Here is a 22,536-nt window from a genome sequence, read left to right as displayed (position 1 = left end):
CTGGGTTTAGTTTAAAGTGTTTTCTTGTTCTTAACCTTGTGTACTGCAGGTAGATTTGGTGAGTAAGTGGAGGGGGTCCGTTTACTTTGAATATTATTCATGTGTCATTTGCATAGGAATAGACACCGATCAGTGTGGTCGGTGTGACTGCAGCTTGAACAAGGAAGCAAGGGTGATACGGGCCCAATGTAAGCAGGGGATATTGACCCCCCATCCCATGGCTTAGTGTGAAAACCAGCCAGAACTGGAGGCCAGAAGGTCCCTCAGCCCACTAGGCCCTGGCGCCACTACACTTGCTGAACTGATTGCTACCCTATAGAACATTAAACTGCAGCACATTATGCAATCTACAGGACAAGCAGGTAACAGCACGCAGCATACCCCCCAGCACAGTCACCTAAACCCCATACTACAGTATTGTCAGAGGTTGCAGGTTAGAAAATAACATTTGATACAGTACAAATAGACAGGGCATAGTTTAACTGAGAGCAGTAACAGAAACCCATGTAGCGCCTTTCAGCTGAAGCTACATGTTGGAGTGCTGTGTTGAAAGGCCTCTCAGCTGGAGCGGGGTGATGGGAGTGGAATGGTATGTGGTGTGGTGTCTTATCAGCTGGGAAGGGTGGTGTGAACTTCATGGGTGATAATACTTTCCAACTTGTTGGAGTCTATGAAAAGCAGTGAGTTTGCATTGCTGTATGCAAACAAACACAGGATATTGCACCATATATCATAGATGCCGTAAAACATGTTTGCAACCGCAGTTTCTTGTCTGTGCATACAGACAAAGCCATAACCCTTTAAACTCGTGCTTATTAAAGCTGTGTTTTTTTTTAATTAACCTGTTGCAGCCCATTTAACTGGACTGATCCTCTGTGCGGGTATTTGCATATTTGGCCTGTTACCAACCTGCACAGTTCTTCCACAAACAGGATATCTGAATGGCTGTGGGCTAGCCCAATGCTGAAAAAGTATCCTGTCGGCCTTCACTGTGTACTCCACAAGAGTAGAATCTTGGGGTATGAATACTGTATATGACGGTGCAACCCACCATTTCCAAGTAGTGTTTTTGCATCTCACTACCATGGCAGTCCTACCAAAAGTAGGTGATAATATGATGATATCTGCTTTCTTAAGTGTTATCTTAGGCACCACTACCCTGCTGATTTTTATTACCAGCCTTACACCTTCAGAGCGCCACATTGCTGTAGACCAGGTAGGTTTTTGAGATGCCGTTTTTTTTTACTTCTCCCTACAACAGAGACCTAGTGTGCTGGACTAAGGGTTCCCTGTTTACTTACTTTTTTTATTGTCGGATCTTCTATCCCAGGAGCTGGAAAAAGTAGTCAGAAACAAGAGAGGACTCATTTTGGCTTCTTTTTGAAAGCCTTTTTTCCTAAATACGTCATTGTTAGCTTTCAGGATAGTATTGGGCACCTGGTATTCTCGGTGTCTGTGAATTGCTTTCTCATCTTTCTATTTGCTGCTTAAGCTCTCTGGATCTCCAATCTATAAACTTATGCTTATGTAGTGTCTGTTCCCTCTTTTGGTTAGTATAGTCCCTTTGTCTTTGCTCTATTGCTTTCTTCTCTCCTGGTATTTTTTCTTTCACTCTTTGCTGTCTAGTACGTATTTTCTTTGCTGTTCTAGTCTTTGCTCAGGTAGTGCCTGATTTAAAAATAGACATGTGGGCAGTCCTCCTCCACGGCGACAGAGTTTTGTACTCCGTCACCATGGCAGAAGTACAGAAAGCCAAATTTAGAAAATGTAGAAATATCTGTCGACCGACGGACCTTCCTAGAATTGACTGGAACCCCCATTATGGCGGTTCCTAAGAATGCATTGCAACGCACGGTTACCAAGGTTTTTTATTTTCAAAAATGAAACCCCAAAGTGGGATTTCATTTTCAAAAGAAAAAAATTCAGTGCCTACTCACCATGGGAGTCATCTCCCATTATCAGGGGGCATTTTTATGTTTCTACTGCCCCTTACCGCCAGGGTTTTCCTGCCTGTGCCAGGAAGTCAAACAACGGCTGTATGGTCACCCCTCTAAATTGGGCTGGCGGACATATAGGTAACTCTCTGATGGTCCTTGCTCCGTCGGCCCATCAGAGAAGTTTGGCCATAGCAGAGTAGCCTCCACGGTCACCAACTATAATTAAATTTGGCATGCGGACCATTATGCTGGTGAGAAGGCTACTCCATCGCAATGGAAGTACCCTTTCCGCAAACATATAAATTGGGCCCTTAGTCTCTGCTCTATAGGTCTTTTGGATATCAGTCTCTTAATCACTAGTTTCACTTAGTCTCTGTTCTTTCTTTGTTTTTGTTTCATTGGTCTTTGCTTGTTTTGTCTCCCCATTTATGTCTACGTTCTAGAACTTTGCTTTTTGGTCTTTGCTCTGTGGGTCTCTGCTCACAAGCCCTCTCTTGCTTTGGGTGTCTCCTCTCTCTGTCTTTTCTCTCTAGTTATTGTTCGTTTTCTCTCTGTTCCCTTGATATCTGCTCAGTGGGCATTTACTGTCTGAGTCTTTGCTATTTTAAACCTTTTGCCTTTATTGGTCTTAGGCCTCTTCACCTTCTGCTACCCTGAGATCTGTTGTCTTGGCTTGCAGGTCTCTACCTGTTTTGGTTTTATATTTTATGGTATCTTTTCTCATAGTGTTCGTCACCATAGTATTGTTTTCGTTTAGTGTACTTACATATCTGCCTTGAAACACTTTAATGAGTAAAAAGATGAGTAAATGTTATGGTGGGGTTCATGAGCTACAGAATGAGTGAATTTGTCTCAAAGTGTGTGCCACTCCATCACTAATAAATATTATAGTCTTTCTCATGTAAAACCTTGCCAACTTCAATCTTACCACCATTCTTTTGTTTCCTTGCCAGGGACTGCATATGACAGCATGTCTGACAACTTTAACCTCGGAGGGGGCCGAAGTCACTATGCTAAATCCACATGGGGCTACCAGGTAAGCTGGCCCATCATTCTGTTTAATGCAGTTGGGGCAAATATGTAATGGCGTATAATCCACCTCGGCACAAAAATGCCTTTTGTGCCATCTACTGCAAAATATGCTGCACTGCTATTAGGTAACCTCGCGTGCATTTAGAGGGTATAGGGAAATGTAGGGCAGGGCGAGGCCACTTGGAGAGGGCTGTGCCTCAGATGCAGTGTTATTATGGGCTCTGGTGTTAATAGCTGCTCCATAGAGGCTTAAAGGGAGGCTGCCGAGAGTGAGAAGACTGCTCCTGCTCAGATGCTCTTAGTCAGAGCCCAGACCTAGGTGTGTGAGGGCGCCCGCCCAGGCAGGTCCTCCCGCACCCGTCTCTGATTCATCTACTCGTCCGTCTGGCATGGAAGAGCCAAGCACCCGGCAGTGCTCGAGAGTCCTCCACCAGGACTTCCATGTGATGTGCTTTTTATTTACGTGCCGATTACTCTGAATCATGCCCACCCGTTATCACTCTTTGTCAGCATTGCTGAAAAGCGCCTAGGAGGGGGAGGGTTCTCCCTAACTTCATAATATATAAATCTACTCACTAACACAATACCGTCTTCATTCATTGTCCTCTCTCCCCGGATCTCGCTCAATATCCCTGCTCTTTCACAAACTTTTTACTCTCCTCTCCTCTCCCAATCTCTATTTGGGTTTGCTTCTTTTTCCAAATTCCTCTCCCTTTCTCACCCAGTGCCTCCCTCTAGTTGGTTCTCGTTTTCATTTTCTCACCCTCCTTCTCTCTGTCTCTCTCCTCAGAGCCTTTTTAAGTCACTGCACGAATATATCCCCTTTCTCCCAGATTTTGCTATCCAGTGACCATTCAGCAGCACTAAGGGTGACATCCATGTGCTGTTTGAATATCCTCTTCAATTAAATGTTGTCCCTTTATATTGTTTCTCTTTCTTCTTTCTCACTCTCCATCTTCATAAATCAATTTCTTTGCCTTCTTTTCTCCATATTTATAATGTCAATTTTTCAGAATGTTTCTCTCTGTTCTTCTCTTTCATCATAATTTCCACCACCATCTCTCTTGCACTGTCTTTTCATCTTCCTCCCTTCATCCTCCCTCTCTTCAAGCGACACTTTTTCTTCTCAATGTTCCTCAGCCGTTCTAGTTTCTGAGTTACTAAACTCCCATGTTCCCATTTACCATCCTAGCTGAGTCTCGCGTTTTTCCTGGGAAAGTGATATTGCAAAAATGTGTATATTTAAGTTTCCCAACATACAGTGCATTGAGACTGCTTATAAATTAAACAAGCATTTGCAATGCAATAGGTCTCGCGTTAGTTAAATGCAGAGCTATTTGCTTTGCAAATGTAAAAGTAATACAGCAATGTTTTATTTTTTTACTTTACTTTTAATTTATTGACTTTTGTAATAATAGTGGCGCAGGGGCATGCCACCATTGTTGCATAAGTGAATACATTGAAAAAAATAGTTGTTTGTTCACCGTATTACTTTTACATTTGCAAAGCAATAGAAAACAAGCCCATGTGAACGCAGTGCTTTTAATAGCTTTCATTCTGCACCTCACAAATATGTTTCAAACCCACACTATATGGACCCTGTCTGCAACTCTCTCCAATAAGCAACCACCCTGCAGGACAACAGAATTAATTTCATTTCTTTTGTTCATCACTGCAAGGACAAGGCTAGAAAAATATGCAACATATTAGGGAATCTTTAAAACAGCATGCCCCTTGAAATGACTGCTGCTTTAAACAAGTACTCAGTCTGAATACTTATTGAAGACTTTTATGCTGCTCTTCCGTCAACGTTCTTACCCCAGTCCATTCATGATGTTGTCAACAGTGTCATTTCTTTGATTGCCTACATATCACGTTTAAAAGCAGGAAAGCAACAGTTACCTTTTTCAACTTGAGCACTTGGCTTTAACATGTGGGTTAGTGAGAGCAAAAACCCTTGTTTACTTGAAAAGCTGCTGGTTATGCAGCAGATGGTTGAGGGCAAATACAAAGCCACTTGTCAGTAGAAAGGCAGTCAATTTTAAGGATCTCGTCTACAGTAAGCTTGCTCCTGGCTGGAAACTTCAATAGCGACTAAGATTTTGGGATGCAGCCTCCAGGTGTTAACACTCACACTTGAGTAGTGTTTTCTATATAAAAGGATCAGCACACAAACAAACCCCTTGGAACCCCAACTCACCTATAATAATATCTATGAACACAGCTCGCTGTGGACATCAGGGAGCTACAAAGATCAGCTGAAGCATGCTGAGGAGTTCCTAAGTGCTACAGCACAGGAGCTGTGCGAGGCATGGATCCTTTTTGGCTTTGAAGGGTTACATTTTTTTACATGGGCTAGAGACTTATGACATCTACGGTGAGGGCTCACATAAGGCAATACCTAGCGCTTCACTAAGCGCTACAATATAAATCAAAAGACGGAAATGTTGTCTTCATTTTTAAAAATGAACTCCAATGAGAAAAAAGGGGTGGGAATATTTTAATAAGTGAAAACATTGCACCAAGGATGTAACAAGTAGTCCTAATCCGTGTAACTAGGGGAGAACTAAACGTGAGGAAATGTTAGAAAAAAACAGAAGAGGGCCCAGACGCACTTTAAGAAACAACATGGGAAACAAGCATGGGGTGGACATCGTGTAAATCACATTAAGTTAGAATGGAATGTGGGAAATGGGAACAGAGGTCGAGTCTACATCTTTAAATACTTGGAATGCTGAAAAGACTCACACGCTCAGAAAACAACACCAGATTTAAAACTATACACGCTCTTTTTGTATGGGAGCCATTTAAAAGGGAATAAAATACGAGGAAGACATTACGTTTGCTGCACAGTGCAGACTGTAAGACACAAACAAAAATCAAACCTCAGGATCGAGTCCCAGAAAGCACAGCTTGCTACTTGGCGGTAAAGCGGGTAGAGAATGTCTTTAGAAGACAAAAAGTACACAAATGCCGGATGTGGGGCGGGAGCCCTGCTCACCTTCGCATAGATGAAGGAGCCGACGCTGCTGCCATTGTTATTTGTGAATCGTGTTGCGCTGCTTTAAAAAACACTTGTTTGGCACACGGATCCACCCATTCCTAATTGCCCTTAGAGACAGCTGATACTAGAAACTTGTATGTGAAAATCAGCCTAATGAGCGGCACGCTGGCAGAGGGGATCACGTCAGAGCAGTTTGCAGATGTCTGGCGTGCAGCCACCATAGTAAAAGTTAAAGTGCACACATGATGTTTTCTCAGCGGTCTTGCCAGCAGTACACGCGCAAACTGTGCGGGAGTGAGGTGAGAGGAAGGGGATGGAGTGTCGGGATGGGGGTGGGGGTGAGCGGTCAGAACCATTGTGCAAACTGCAACTGCTTACAAGCAACAGAGCGGGAGCCACTGTGGGGGGGGGGGGGGGCAACAGTAACTCGCCGAGGAAGACAGAGTCAGAAGAAGCACATGCATGTCACAAACAAACAGTACCAGCGGCAATTAAAAACAAGTATTTGCAATACGGACATCGGAAGAAGGGTGAGAACTGGATGTCAACACATGACGGCAACAGAAAAGACGGGAGGGAAAGCAAAAGCCAGAGTAGCACTTACTGTGGTGGCCTGAGCCGCTCCCAAAGCACGTCAGCCTCCTCCATCACAGGGCTCGTCAGCAGGGCGCGCCGGGATGGTTCACAGCGACTCGAGGCTGGGGGTCCGTTGCCCAGCGATGAAGCTCAGTGCACGTGGGCTTAGGCTCCCCGGATCGAGTGAGGAGGCAAGGAGCGCGTGCTGCATCTCAGCATCTCTGTAGAGGAAGGCACAGGAGCAGGCTGTGCTGAGGAGGCAGCAAGCACGGGTGACGCCTTAACAGCAGAGAGGCGAGCCTCGCTCACGAAAGTGAAAGCATAGGGGAGAGCGCAGAAGTGCTGAGATCGCCGGAGAAGAGATGCTGCGGGTGCACATCGGCTGTCTGAAAGAGACGCTGTGAGCGTGCACATGTCCTGTCCTGCCACTTCAGCTAACGCCGCCGTACGCGTTTACAGATGATGTCTACAAGCGCGTGCACCTATCCTGTCCCGCATCGCAAAGCAATTCGCCGATAATAGATCTCGCTAGCGAGCAGCTTCACTGCGTCGCTAGGGGAGACCTAAAAACCGGCACTGAAATCCCAATACAGTATAGTAAACAGACAGACCAAGACAAGAGGACAACAAGCACGAGCACGGAATCGAAACCGGCCGACGCGGGAATAGAAACCAGTGGTGCGCGCGCACCAGAGGAGCGGGGGCAAGGGAGCGCGATGACAAGCCGAGACGAGGTAGGAGATTTGTGTGTGTAAGGGGGGGTTCTGTGTGTGTATGCGCGGCGGGGGGGGCCTGTATGTGTGTATGCGCGGCGGGGGGGCTGTATGTGTGTGTGTGTGTGTGTGTGTGTGTGTGTGTGTGTGTGCGTGTGAGTCTGCTTCCAAGGAGCCATGGGAGACAGGAGGCGCGCGACCTGGTCCCAGTTCCAAGGTTGCGCGTGCACCGCAATTGTCTGTCTCCCTTGACTCCTTGAAACCGAGAATGATTACAATAGAGTCTCGGAACGACAGATTGCTTCGCAATCTGTTCGCAGTTCCGAGACCTAAAAAGGATCACTGAAATAATATCGACTGAAAGAATATCGACTACCCAAAATATCGTTGAGAAAATATCGACAGTCAAAATATCGAGTTTCTATCTACAAACAGGTAAGTACAAAAATATCGAGTACAAAATATCGTTTACAAAAATATCGTTGTAAAAAATATCGACTTTACTAAAAACAATGTTTAATTACATTAATATAAAAAATTAATTACTACAATATAATTAACAATACTTAAAATACCTTTTAATAATTAAATAATTAATGAAAGTAAAAAAATAATATTTTTTTAATCATATTTCTTAAAACATATATATATATATATTAACACAATTTAATTAAATAATAGCCAATATTGTATATGTACCCCAAAAACCCAAAACTGACCCTGAACCCTAAAAATACCCCTTTACCCAAAAACTAAAAACTGACCCTGAACCCTAAAAATACCCCTTTACCCAAAAACCCAAAACTGACCCTGAACCCTAAAAATACCCCTTTACCCAAAAACTAAAAACTGACCCTGAACCCTAAAAATACCCCTTTACCCAAAAACCCAAAACTGACCCTGAACCCTAAAAATACCCCATTACCCAAAAACTAAAAACTGACCCTGAACCCTAAAAATACCCCTTTACCCAAAAACTAAAAACTGACCATGAACCCTAAAAATACCCCTTTACCTAAAAACTGACCCTGAACCCTAAAAATACCCCTTTACCCAAAAACTAAAAACTGACCCTGGACAAGGTTAGTAGCAACGCTGTGCTGCTGTACACGACGCGCTGCCTCGCTGTGTAAACTGCGCTAGTATGCGCTTTTAAAATCGCCGCTTAATCATTTTTAAATAAAATACGAAATTGCCGCAATAACTCTTTTTAAAGCACACATAGCGCTTACCTGCACTTAAATGGTAAAAGTCACCGCTGTTTGGCGGACCACTTAGCTCCCTACACCCACGCACCTAGCCATCTTGGTGGTAGGCAGGGACAAAAACGCGGCGCCATTTTGGTGAGCGTCCTAGTCTTTTGCCTGGCTGAACTCGGACCTATTTAAGACGCTTGTAAAGCCTGCTCGGTCCTGGACAAGGTTAGTAGCAACACTGCGCTGCTGTGCACGACGCGCTGCCTCGCTGTGTAAACTGCGCTAGTATGCGCTTTTAAAATCGCCGCTTAATCATTTTAAAATAAAATACGAAATTGCCGCAATAACTCTTTTTAAAGCACACATAGCGCTTACCTGCACTTAAATGGTAAAAGTCACCGCTGTTTGGCGGACCACTTAGCTCCCTACACCCACGCACCCAGCCATCTTGGTGGTAGGCAGGGACAAAAACGCGGCGCCATTTTGGTGAGCGTCCTAGTCTTTTGCCTGGCTGAACTCGGACCTATTTAAACCTGCCTGATGCCGCGCAGCGGGAACGCGCAGCGGGACAGCCGGACTCACGCCGGAGTCCAGCCAGAGTCCGGCTTGTCTGCGCTCGTCCGCGAAGAGGCCGCAGCGAGGGTAAGGGAGGCCGCCCCCATACATATGCCTGTAGTGAACTCCAGGGATTGGTTGTGTTCTCTTAATACTCATTCCCCCTCTTGTTACAATCTCTTGACCCCAGATAATTGGAAGGACACAGTGGTATGTCTGCACTGTAGAGCTAAGCTTATTCCGGTATTAAGCTCTCATGCTCATCCTCATTCTACTGTCCTTCGAGGGGGGCTTCTTAATGCCAGATCGCTATGTAAAAATGCCCAGCATGTCCATGATTTGATCATCGAAATAGACCTGGATTGCTTATTTGTCACCGAAACATGGCTTCGGCCGTGGTGCAATCCGGATTTGGCTGTAGCTGTGCCTCACGCCTTTTCAATCCAACGATTGGATAGACCATTGCAGCGGGGAGGCGGCCTGGCTATTATTTATCGCACCACTCTCAAATGTTCTACATTTGAATTGCCTGACATTAAAGAAGCTGAGGCCATGGCCTTTTGTCTTACCATCAATGACATCCTCTCTTTTTCTGGTGCCCTAATCTATCGCCCACCTGGCCCACGGACAGTCTTTCTGGATAGTGTGGGAGATACTCTGAGCGAGCTTACTCTTCGGTTCGCACATTGTACAGTATTGGGAGACCTTAACCTTCATCTGGACTCCATCAAAGAGCCAGGAACCAGTGATTTTATGGACATCATAAACACACTCGGCCTTACACTGCTGACATCGGAACCCACGCATGCAGCAGGCCACGTCCTGGACTGCATTTGTACTAATATGGAGGGTTTGTCTGTTAAGGCCCCACATACCTTGACATGGTCAGATCACAAACTCATCCCATTCAACCTTTCTGTAAAACAGAAGGTTCCGATTCCTAAGGCAGATTCGAACATGGCCGGCTATAAGCCAGATTGGATTAATGCCCTGGCGCGCCCGCTGCTCATTGAGAAGTTGAGGGCTAGCAAACCCGGCTTAACAGGGTGCACGTTAACAGATAACCAGCAATACTGCGAATGGTTAGCAACATTTGGCTCATCCTTAGATGTAAGGAAGAAGTGTGGTCACACACATGGTTCCACAAATAAAAAGAGCGCCCCCTGGTTTACATTAGCTCTGAGAATGGAATTGAGTGCAGTAAGATCCCTGGAGCGCAGATGGCGAAGGAAATATGAGCCAGCTGCTCGTGATATCTATATAGCTGCACGTAAGAACTATCATGCGGCAATTAAGCTGGCTAAAAAAACCTACTATCTGGAGGCTATCTCTTCCTCTGAAGGGGGACAGAAGGAAATCCTCAAGATAGTTAAGAGTTTCACCAATCCCATCGCGCTTTCCCAGGAGATCCCCCCCTCGCAATCATTGTGTAATGATATAGCTAATTATTTCGAAAAGAAGATCTTGGATATTGTCAGGGATTTTCCACCGAGCTTCCCCATTCCAGCTGATCCGGATAAAATGAGGATAGACGCCTTGACATCCAGGACTTCTTGCTTGGAATCATTTGCACAGGTTTCCCTGGAGGACTCATACCAAGCCATCTCGGCTATAAAATCTGGTTCCCCATTTGATCCATGCCCGCCCATAGTTCTTCGAACCTTGGTTGCGGATTTAAATCCATTGATTAACAGTATCATTAACTCCTCGCTGGCTACTGCTGTAATCCCAGATGATTGGAAATGCGCAGCGGTTATGCCACTGCAAAAAAAAGCCCTGTCAGACCCAACCACCCTGTCTAACCTGCGACCAATTTCCCTACTCCCGGCAGTTTTTAAACTGACAGAGAAATTTGTCAATCATCAGTTGTCAAATTTCCTAGAGGAGAATAATATTCTCCACTCTAATCAATCAGGGTTTCGGTCCAAGCACTCGACTGAGTCCGTCCTTTTGTTCTCGGCCGAGACATTACGTATGGCATTGGACCAGGGGAAGAAGGCCGTCTTGATTTTACTCGATCTATCGGCGGCCTTCGATACGGTCGCCCACTCAATCTTGACCGACCGTCTGAAGAATGCAGGTGTAGGTGGAACGGTGCTGGCATGGCTTACTAATTTCCTATCTCTGCGTCGTCAGGTAATAGTACTAGGTGACTATAAATCTGAGGAAAAGACCATCAACTCAGGGGTTCCACAGGGCGCTAGTTTGAGTCCTGTTTTATTTAATCTTTATATGGTCCCCTTGTTAGAGCTGATTGTGTCTTACCAGATTGAAGTCATAGCGTACGCTGACGACACTCAGCTGATTCTAGTGCTGGATAGGGAGTTGCCGGGGGCAGAAGAAAACCTGAGGAACTGTCTCCGGGCTACATTTGAGTGGATGACTAACAACCACCTCAGATGTAACTCGGGGAAGACAGAAATAATATCCTTTGGCCCTCTAAATACGTTTTCCCCCTCACAATGGTGGCCTGAGGGTGCTGAAGCCCCCCCTAACACTATTGCTTCTGCACGAAATCTTGGAGTCAAATTTGATGCCCAACTTTCTTTTAAACCGCAGGCAGTAGCTGTGGCGGGCTCGTGTTTTCAGATTATCAGATCACTGAAGAAGTTTTTTGATTTGCTGCCTCCGGCGGCCAGGAAGACTGTTGCAGTGGCCCTTATAACATCTAGATTGGACTACTGCAACAGTCTTTATGCAGGCACCAATAAAGCGGTGCTGCATAGACTGCAGATGGTTCAACATGCTGCAGCTCGTCTGGTTTTACGCTGGCCGAAAAGATCATCTGCTTCGGCGGCACTAAAAACTCTACATTGGCTGCCCATTCATAAGCGGGTACTTTTTAAGATTCTTGTGATCGCCTTTAGAGCCTTTCAGTCTCAAGGCCCTAGATATCTTTTGAGGGGATTTCAACGCTATATGCCAACACGCTGTTTGAGGTCTGCCAATCAAAACCTTTTAGCTGTTCCTAGATTTAGATTAGCCACTAAGGGAGGGAAGTCTCTCTTTGTGCTAGGATCAAAAGCCTGGAATAAACTGCCAGCACAGCTCCGTTGTATAGTCAAGGAGACTGACTTCAGAAAATCATTGAAAACATGGATCTTCTCGCTCTCAGACATAGCCTGCAGAGCATTGGTGTAATAATTGTACAGTGTGTTACTGCCTTCCGTCTACCAACTCATTTTTCATCAGGGTTGGGTGTGGAGCGCCAAGATGCTCCCCGGAGCGATAGTTGCGCTATAAAAATGTGTGCTTACATTACATTACATTACATTACATTACATTACCCTGAACCCTAAAAATACCCCTTTACCCAAAAACTAAAAACTGACCCTGAACCCTAAAAATACCCCTTTACCCAAAAACCCCAAACTGACCCTGAACACTAAAAATACCCCTTTACCCAAAAACTAAAAACTGACCCTGAACCCTAAAAATACCCCTTTACCCAAAAACTAAAAACTGACCCTGAACCCTAAAAATACCCCTTTACCTAAAAACTAAAAACTGACCCTGAACCCTAAAAATACCCCTTTACCCAAAAACTAAAAACTGACCCTGAACCCTAAAAATACCCCTTTACCCAAAAACCCAAAACTGACCCTGAACCCTAAAAATACCCCTTTAATTTAACATAATTAGCAAATAATCAATTAAATTAAATTAATTACCAATTACATTTTAATTAATTAACAAATATTTTTTAATTAACAATTAATTAGTCCAGAATGCCGCTGCTCGGCTTCTGTGTGGATGTCGGAAATATGACCCAATTTCCGAACGCATAAAACAACTCCACTGGCTCAACCTTGATAAACGAGTGAAGTTCAAGACACTATGCTTCATGCATAAGATAAAGATTGAAGCTGCCCCCACCTATCTCCAGTCTCTTGTCAAACCCTATGTTCCTGCACGCTCTCTTCGCTCCTCCTCCCAACATCTTTTCTGTGTGCCTAAGTTTAGGCTCACTAGAATGGGCGGTCGTTCCTTTTCTGTACTAGGACCTAGACTCTGGAATTCTCTTCCTTTAGACCTTCGAGTAGAGCACTGCCATCTTCGCTTCCGCAAAGCCGTTAAGACCTGGCTTTTTGCCCAATAATTTCCTTCGGAAAGCTGTTACCTTTAAGACCTGGTCTGTTGCGCTTTAGTTCCCTCTGGATTATTATGCTATAATGTCAATTAGCGCCGGGAAACCCTTACGGGTAGCTGTTCGCGCTCTACAAGACTAACAATAAATAAATAAATTTTTTAATTAACAATTAATTAAATATTACTACCAATTATTAAATTTACATATTTAATTAATTATAATTAAATTACTTCCCACCCTATTCCCCTATAAACCCACAACCCGCTACAGAAAATATATTATTTTAATTTACATAATTAGCAATTAATCAATTAAATTAAATTAATTACCAATTAAATTTTAAATAATTATCATATATTATTTAATTACCAATTAATTAATTATTACTACCAATTAATACATTTACATATTTAATTAATTATAATTAAATTACTTCCCACCCTATTCCCCTATAAACCCACAACCCGCTACAGAATAAAATTACACAATAATTAAAAAAAATCATTAATTAAAAATAATTATAACATAAAATGACACTTTTCACACATATTATAACATAAAAACACTATAAATAATTAAATATTATTTAAAAAATGATATTTTTTACTATCTAGATTATATACTTGGATATTTTCCACTGTCTATATTATTTACAGTCGATATTACTTCACTTACCTTAAAAACGATATTTTGGCTGTCGATATTCTGTCTAGTCGATATTTTGTCCAAACGATATTTAAAACTCGATATTCTGTCCAAACGATATTTTGGAGTCGATATTATGTCTGTGCACCATTAAAAAAGTGTTAGGTTTCGCTCAGCTGGGTGTTTTAGTCACACTAACATAGTGTGACTCCTCATTGCCTAGTTTTGCCCACGCCTAATACAGAAAGCAGCCAGGGAAGGGAACTCCCATGGCATCTGGTTAACCCATCAGGTGTCACAATCACAAATGAGCCTATGGAACTGGCAAATTTATTATAGAACTCACTTTGGAGTCAGTCCGGCAAAGCTGATTCTTGTGGACTGGCTGAAGGAGCTGCTTTCAGTGAATGATCTTGCCTTACCCGCTGACAGCCAGGTTTTTCTTCTTTCTGTTTACATTAACCCCTGTCCTGGCCTGCCCGCATTTTTAAGGTCTTAAAAGCCTTTGTTAAGCTGTCAGACCTTCCTCACATGTGCTCTGGCGGTCTGCAGGTGACGATGGAGACCTTTTGCAGAATAGCTTCAGGCAGACCTACTTCCATAGTAGTCTATTTGTAGCACTCTCGCTTTCACCTCAAGCATGTCAGCGAGATCTGTGAGATGCACCTAGTGAAAGCCTCCCCACACATGTCTTAAGATAAACTATAGCCGGTAGGGTGCCGGCTAGGTTTGTAATGTTTGATAGTCACTGTAGGGCTCAATACAGACTCACAACCAGAGATCAGATCGCCGGTGAGAGTCTACCGGGCCAAATAGCTTGACTGGTTCCCAGCTTCTGATTGTAATGCATACCAGGGCTCCAGCATAACCACTACCACTCCTGCCTGTGGTCTGTCCCAGATTGCCAGCCTTTTCTGTATTTCGATAACTGACTCGGTTTCCACGATTCCTGCGGGGAAGCCACACTTTCCATGTTCTGTGAAGACACAGGGCTGGATTCTCAAATCCACTTAGGCACCATGGGAGAACAAAGATGTAGGGCCTGTGTAAGGAGGGCAAATTCAAGTTTTGTGTTCACAAATATTGAATGTACTTTTGTAAAATGAAATACTCAAAGATGAAAATAGTCCTCTATGTTGTAATTGTACATGTAAACCAATCTCTTCACAGGGCTGAGGTGCGGGCATTCCGTGGTGAGACATGTGTGGAACACCCACAAACATTAGCATGATTTGTGGATGTTCTCAAGTATTAGTAAAGTAGTCTCTCACTATGGAAACAGTCACAGGTCAGGTGTACCATGCTCAAATGATGTAGACTACTATCCAAAGTTGGAATACAGAGGAAAATACACCCAAAATGGTGGAGGTGAAGTAGGGGCGGGTGTTTTTGTTTGTTCTGCATTTGCACTTGAATAAATGGAAACCCGCTTTGTTTACTTCTGCAGAAATGCCTATGTTTGTGAGTACACATGGATTTCTGTGTGCATTAAAAGATCATAAATACATTCCAAACACAAGAGTAAAACCACTGATGTATGCTTTTCAACTTTAGCCTGCCTCACAATCTCTCGGAGCAAGAATGCTTCATCGTACAGCATTTATCGACCAGAGCAAACATTGTCTTCATTGAACCTCTAACCAGATCAGATTTATCTGCAGCGCTCCATAGAGGTTGTGGTTTGCTCCACACACCACATTGTTGACTGACCAATGGGCTGTGACTAGTTCTACTGAGGTTTAGGCTTTTTCTGCTGTACGTATTAATATATTCACAAACTGCATGAGTTTCCGAAGACAAGGTCAAGAGAATAGTGAGTATTTTGTCCTGGTCTGAAGAGTGGGCTGGTTGACTCTGGCTCAGCTGTTGCTAGGCTTAGCAAAAGTGGGCAAGCCCTTGTCTAGTTCTCACTGTTGCGTTTATGTTTTACTCCCGGCTGAGGCTAATATTACTCTTCAGAGTTGTCCTTACATAGTGCAACCTTAACACATCACTTTACATCACTGATAACTACAGGACTTGGCTTTCATTGTACATTCCCTGAAAGATGAAAGACAGAGTCCACCATTCTGGGATAGAATGTTTCCCTGAAAGATGAAAGAAGGAGTCAGCCATTCTGGAATAGAACGTTTCCCTGAAAGATGAAAGACTGAGTCGGCCATTCTGGGTTAGACCGTTTCCAAGTCCATGCAAGCGGTGCATTGGGCATTTGCTCTTTTACAGACTTCGATTGGGCAAACAGAATAATCAACGCATAGAACTGAGCACGCTGCAACATGATTGCTCGGAAATGCTGACAAAAGATAAGGCTTCATATTGGCCACCCACCTACAAACAAACAAAATCATTTAGATGTGACAATCCAGATGTGTGGCTTGACCAAAGACAGGCAGTGCGGTGCAGTGCAATCCAAAACATACATTCCACGTGTGCAGAGGAGATTACTCCAAGAGCACGTGCATCTCTGTTGTTTAGTTAAGTACTAGTGGTTTTGTCCATACCGGATGGCATTGTACCGTGGCGGCTGTGTTTACCTATCTTTCCAATGCGTCCTCTTGGCATGGTGACGGATTGCGATGACGAGCACACAGCCTTTGATGTGGGTCGCATAATTAGAGTGCTAGGAGTGCGGAGGGCTGTACGATTCTTTGGGTTGGCACAAGGCCAAACAGCCTTCTGCCTTTAGACTTCTCTATTGGACTGGTCTCGAAGGAGCAGATTTTTGTTCATATCTGTCCAAATAAAGGAAACCATCATCCCTTGAGTCATTAGCGCGCATTCACATCTTGAACTGGTCTTTCCCCAGAGGCGTCAATCACTGAACTGTACCTGAAGCGCACAATTGCCCTACAATGTTGACTCCTCTCACAGGTAAATGGGCAAACACATCAAAAGCGTGTCTTGCCATCTAAGCCAGATTGTGTTGCCGAAAGTTGATCTTCCTACGAACGATGGCTGGTGGGTGAGTCAAGGACTGTCCAAGGAGCCTTTCCCACCTGACAAGAGCTCTGAACGTGAAGTCGACTTTCGTGCATTAACTCAATTCTATATCCATACAGAAGCAGGAAGTAAGGTGCGCATGAGGTCTTGGAGTCCGAGATCTCCACTTATTGGTAGAAATGATTTCTCCCCTGCAGCCTCCAGACACCTGCTATCTTGAGGGAAGGTGTGTTGGTATTTATTTAGCAATGAGTAGACTTGCACGGCTGTATCAAAAACATACCTCAGGGGCATATGTGCTGTTTCACAGATGCAGCCCACGTGGCCCATATTGGGTGAATATTGGTGAAGGGAAATAAGGACCTTTGCAGCCACAGGGCCAGGAGTGAAGGTTACAGTTCCGAGTGATAGTCCTCCATGGCTGTCACCTTGAATCTAGAGATCAGTTTTGTTGAAGAGGTCTTGTTGGTTTGTAGACTACTGATTTCTTCTACTACCGGTTGCAGTTAACAGCTGACCTCGAGACGGATGACAGGGTTTTAGCCTTTCTCGTGTTATTCATGCTCCGTCTCATCAACTGGGCATGGCCGACTTAACTACTCCCACCCCAGCACTTTTCACCACTGCAGAGATGGCAATAAAAGAGAAGCTGTCAAGCTACAGAACCTTTACGGTAGTTGGAAACGCACCTGCCTATGGTATATTTCTTTCCCAAAACAGCTGCTGATGTAAACTACTATACCTTAGCTGCCTTCTTTATTCTTCAATTCTCCCCACTTCCTGATAATTTTTCTGCTATTAAAACCAAGTGTTGGGTAAGAATGCACAATCAACAACAGAGTTGTGTCTCCTTCTGAGACACCTTCATGGACATACAATGCCCCACATTGTATTTCGGTTTATGATTTACACAGCATTTCACATCCCCTTGCTTACTAAAATGAGCGCCCACTTGGGTCTGCTCCCCTTTTGTCTTATGTAACTTCCTTCCCATTTCCTTGCAGCTCCATGGTTCGGTTCTGCCTCACCCATCAAATTTCCTGATATCCTGATCCTGCTTAACCATCTAGAGCTGACGTTCCACTCTTCCATGCCATGCACCTAATAGCTCTCCACCATGCTATGCTACCTCAGTCACCTTCTCGACCAACCAGGCATCTGTATGATAGCTTGGACCTGCCGCTCTTTGTACTCCCCGCAACTCTCCTACACTCCTAAGGCCCATCCAGAGCTTACCGGCTTATCAGTCTCCCAGCCAACCTTCTGCTTTGTCCACTGTTTAACAAGGGTGACCTGTCAATACCATCTGCAATACATACAATCAAAGCCAACAGTAAACCTGTCTGCGGAGTGTGCCTTCCACAATACGTGGAGAACAAAACCTGTTGAGTCATTCTTATATGTCCGTCAGGTAACTAATGTTACATATGAGCTGCAAATGTACACCATCCTAGTGCACATATCACATGCTAGTTGTAAAAAGGGGTTTTGTGTTTGCAAATTCTCAGGCTCTGTAAAAAAAAACGCACAGTTTGCGACAGCAAAACACTATTTTGGAATTAGTTTTTCCCCAAAGAGCAAAATTGGTTTAGAAATTATTACCAAATTTCAATTTGGAGGCGGCAGGTTCTAGGTGTTACTTTCAAATTGTAAATTGGTACCCTAGGTACCATTGGTTTGTGATAATGGTTTGCAGCTGTAATTCTAGTTGCAAACCATTGATCAGTTACTGACTCCCAAGCTGGGGTGGTAAAAGATTTACAGAGGAGAATGCTTCGTCTTTGAGAATTATGGTGGCAACTTTGGTGGATCATGAGGTGGTCAGGAGGATCACTGCCATCTCTCATTGATGTTTTTTAAACGTGGAAAATGTTTTTTTAAGTAGTTCCATTTTCTTTAAGGAAATTAGCGACTGCTTTCAGTCGCTAACAGGTTGGGTACGCCCACTTTGCATATCATTAGCGATAAATATCATTAAACAGCGCATTGAATTTAAATCTTTAACGTTGGTACACAAAGCAATAAACGGTGGGAGTGCAGCTGATCTCCAAAAACTTTTTACACCATATGTTCCCTCACGAGCTCTCAGACCGGCCACTCAAGGTTTTATAGAAACTGTGAAGTTCAAACGAGCTAGATGGGGGGGCCAAGCCAAAACACACTGTGCGGCTAAGCTTTGGAACAACCTGCCTCTGTCCCTGAGACGCCAGCAAAAGCTCTAGCTATTCAGAAAAAATCTGAAAACCTGGCTCTTTACAGCTACATAGGCTCTGGCCACCATTCTTTTTCCACCCTCACACTCCAGCGCCAAGACGCTTCAGCATTCGAGCGCTTTACAAGCAAATAAACATAAACATGCAAAGCGGGCTCCAAACCAGTCGCTATCGCCTAAAAGCTGTCGCTAACTGCTGTTGGTGACAACTTGCTAATAGGGCGATAAAATGATCGCCGCTGTAGCGGGAAAAAGTCCCGCTAAAGTGGCGATAGTGCCCTTGCTAATATGCCCCCTGGAGTTTTAGAAACAAAACATTACCATTTTTTGTAGCTACTAATGTATGAGTTATGCCATACGGTGCATATTCATGCTGTATGGCAATTATGATGGAATGATAATACATAGATTTATTTCTGCTTCATCCAGAAGAACAGAGAACCATGCAAACTGTGGGCTGGGTCAAGCATCCTTTTCTCTGGTTATGTGTGAAATTGTTGCCATTAAATTGTGGAGTGTTTGATGTTAGCACCTGACTGCACCCTACCATGTAGCGGTAATTGTTGCGTTAAGTAACATTTTGCACAGTTGTAAGCTATGTGTGTTGAGTAGATATATATTCACCTTTCTTTAAAAAACAGTATCTGTTAAACAAATATGTTGATGCCGACCTCTCAGATATTGTGTGTATGTATGCCATTTTGTGGTGAACAAAATTCTAAGCACATCAGTGTTGATTCGTGAGACGGAATCCCTGTGCCCAAACCACCCACAAATCCTGTAACAATGTATGGGGAAGGAACTCAAAAGGATTCTGTATGCAGAATGTATAAATATATATGTATTTCTTAACACTGGCTGTGATAGCACCAGTGTAGTTATAGTCTGGTCAGAGTTTTCATAGAAAAGCCATTTTTGTTTCCTTAATAACTTAGGTGCCATTCAATTAATCTGCATGAAACTTTCCCTAAAAATGTACATCCACTTTGGGTACATCATGGCAAGTTTTGTGCAGATCTGTCAAGCAGGGGCTAAGAAAAAGGGGGTTCCAAAGGGCAATTTCCAATTATAATTCCCATAGGATTATTTGCTCCTCAATACAGATAAAATGGCTAAATTTTAGTATACCAAATTTGGCATGAATTTAGACTTTTACTCAGATAGTGCACTTTTGTTGATTTGGTGTTACCCCTTTCAGAAGCTTTTGAGAAATTAGTGTTTAAAAAGGTGCTCCACTTTGTCATGAAGAGGTTACATTTAGGAGATCTCTGGAACCTTAATTCACGGATCCGCCACAGTTTCACGAATCCACAAAGGGTTGAATGCACACCACTAGATGAGGGAGCTTTTTCTCCCATGATCCGCAAAGCTGACTTTGGATTCGCAAATCCACCTTATTCTTATTGCCTGACCTTCACAGAAAAACTCTGTTTCTGACACCATTGCATAGCTCTGAAAAATAAAACAAAACGAGGCATAAGGGGGCAGGAGGAGTAAACCCTGACTCCCATGTGCCTAGATCCTGGCTCCTGTCTGAGTTTTGTAGATGCTTCTGATTTCACAATTTCAGCTTAGAATACACGATTCCTGCAAAAAAAGTATTTAGCACACTGTTGCTATGTTTGGCCAACAGATATGTGAGAGGTGGCCACGTGCAGAGGGGTGACAGTTGGCCAGTCCAAGCCCTGGGGCTAGCCCCCTGTAGTGCATGGACAAAAGCTGTTCACAGCTGGGGTTGGGTGCCAGAAAGTGTAGGGAGAAGGACATGACTGGAGGCCAGCAGCATTAACCCCGCACCCCAATGCATGGGTAAATGCTGTTGAGAACGAGAGCTGGATGAATGTGGACTGTTGGGTGCAGGGTCTAGCCAGAGCCAGAGCTAAGCAATTAACATGGGAAATCAATGTTTTGGTCCCCTTGCTTTCCCTTAGCCCACGGGTACTCATAGTACGGCCCGCGGGCCGGTGGCGGCCCGGCAAGCCTTCCCTGGCGGCCCGCGGACCATGAGACATCCTACCCGTGTTTTCAGAGTGTCTGCAAACACTCTGCTGCTCTGTGGAGGCCCGCCGATTCAATCGAGCGAGGCCAGAGTGGAGCTGCAGGGGCGCTAAGAGGAGGAGAATTCAAATGCAAATGGTCTGTGAAGTGCTGTGAAGTGCTCGGGTGGGGGCTGTGTGTCTGTGCGCGCTGGGGAAGCTGGCTGGGGAAGCTGTCTCAGCCCGGTGACAAACAGGCAGGGTGAGATGACAGAGGGTGACAGAGGGAGGTACAGGGACAAAGACAGAGGGAGGGAGGGAGGGAAAGGGAGGGAAGACAGAGACAGAGGGAGAGGGAGGGAAAGGGAGACCGATAAATGGAGATAGAGAAAGGAGAGTGAGGAAGGGGAGTGAGGGAAGGGGAAGGGGAGTGAGGGAAGGGGAGGGAGGGAAGGGGAGGGAGGGAAGGGAAGTGAGGGAGAGAGAGAGGGGAGGGAGTGAGGGTGAGGGTGAGGGAAGGGGAGTGAGGGAGGGAGAGGGAATAGGGGGAAGGAGAGAGGGAGAGGGAGTGATACAGTCAGAGTGAGTGAGACTGAGGGAGACCGGGGAGGGAGAGAGGGAGATAGAGGGATGGAGGGAGGGAGGGAGAGGGAGAGAGAGGTGTGTATGCCAGGTCTTGTAGCTCAGTTGACAAAGGCGTCTGCTGCAGGGACCTGTGTTCAACCTCATGGTCACAGTTTTGTTTTTATTGCTCTAGCCCCGCCCCCTCCCCCACTGACCCCGCCCCCACCGGTGCGGCCCTCAGACACATACCACACTGTAACTTTGGCCCCCGAGAGAAAGTTTGTGAGTACCCATGCCTTAGCCCCTGCTTGATGGATCAGCATGAAACTTTCCCTGAAGGAGCCGAAGAGAACAATTTTTTTAAAGTTTCATGCAGATCTGTTTAACACCAAAGTTATTGCAGAAACAAACAAAAAACTATATATATATATATATATATATATATATATATATATATATATATATATATATATATATATATATATATCACCACTGCTTAGTTATACATAGGTATGAGATTCCATAGGAGAAGTGTTTATTTGCCTATTACTTTCATGCTGTTGGACTAAACTTTCCAAAAAAAGGTTCATCCATCTCAGCTCTTTCAGGAGATTTTTGAGGTGATCCGTCAAGCGGGGGCAGAGAAAAAGTGTGTTTCCCCCATCTAGTTGCCATAGTAACTTTAGACAATACTACTGCCCAAAAGGCATTATACCAAATTTGGTAGAAAGCTAGATCTTTACAAAGAAAGTGTGCTTTTTGTGATTTGGTGAAAATCCATTTGGCCTTTTGAGAGAAATCAAGCTTCAAAATATACAGATAACTAGTGATGCAGTACCACAGAGGGAGTACCGAGGGAAACAACGACAAAAAAAGAATGCTGATTGGCTGGCCCTGCAGGCCTGGGACCAGTCCTGTGATTCCGAGTGCTGTCATTCGCTGGCCGCAACATAAAGAGAAATGTTGCCATCGCCATTTTACAACTCGGAGACTCTGTCCCGGTATCCTGAAAATGTAAATAAAACAGCATACAACATATCACAACCCATGGACTTTTTCTGGGGGCTCCTGGAGGGACTTGCCTCCCTCCCCACTC

The 22,536-nt window shown here is 44.3% G+C and overlaps 1 protein-coding gene across 2 annotated transcripts in view; it reads left to right on the top strand.

The window, feature by feature from the left end:
• PKP1 (plakophilin 1) overlaps positions 1–22,536 on the top strand; it is a 206,730-nt gene that overhangs the window by 36,116 nt on the left and 148,078 nt on the right. For both annotated transcript variants that reach the window (XM_078644195.1, XM_078644196.1), the window contains exon 2: positions 2,891–2,973. In XM_078644195.1, the coding sequence (XP_078500321.1) occupies positions 2,891–2,973 (83 nt within the window). The remainder of the gene's footprint in view (positions 1–2,890; positions 2,974–22,536) is intronic.

This window comes from Lissotriton helveticus, chromosome 5_1 (assembly GCF_964261635.1).
Source record: "Lissotriton helveticus chromosome 5_1, aLisHel1.1, whole genome shotgun sequence".
NCBI lineage: Eukaryota > Metazoa > Chordata > Amphibia > Caudata > Salamandridae > Lissotriton > Lissotriton helveticus.
This window is presented reverse-complemented; position numbering and strand designations above follow the sequence as displayed.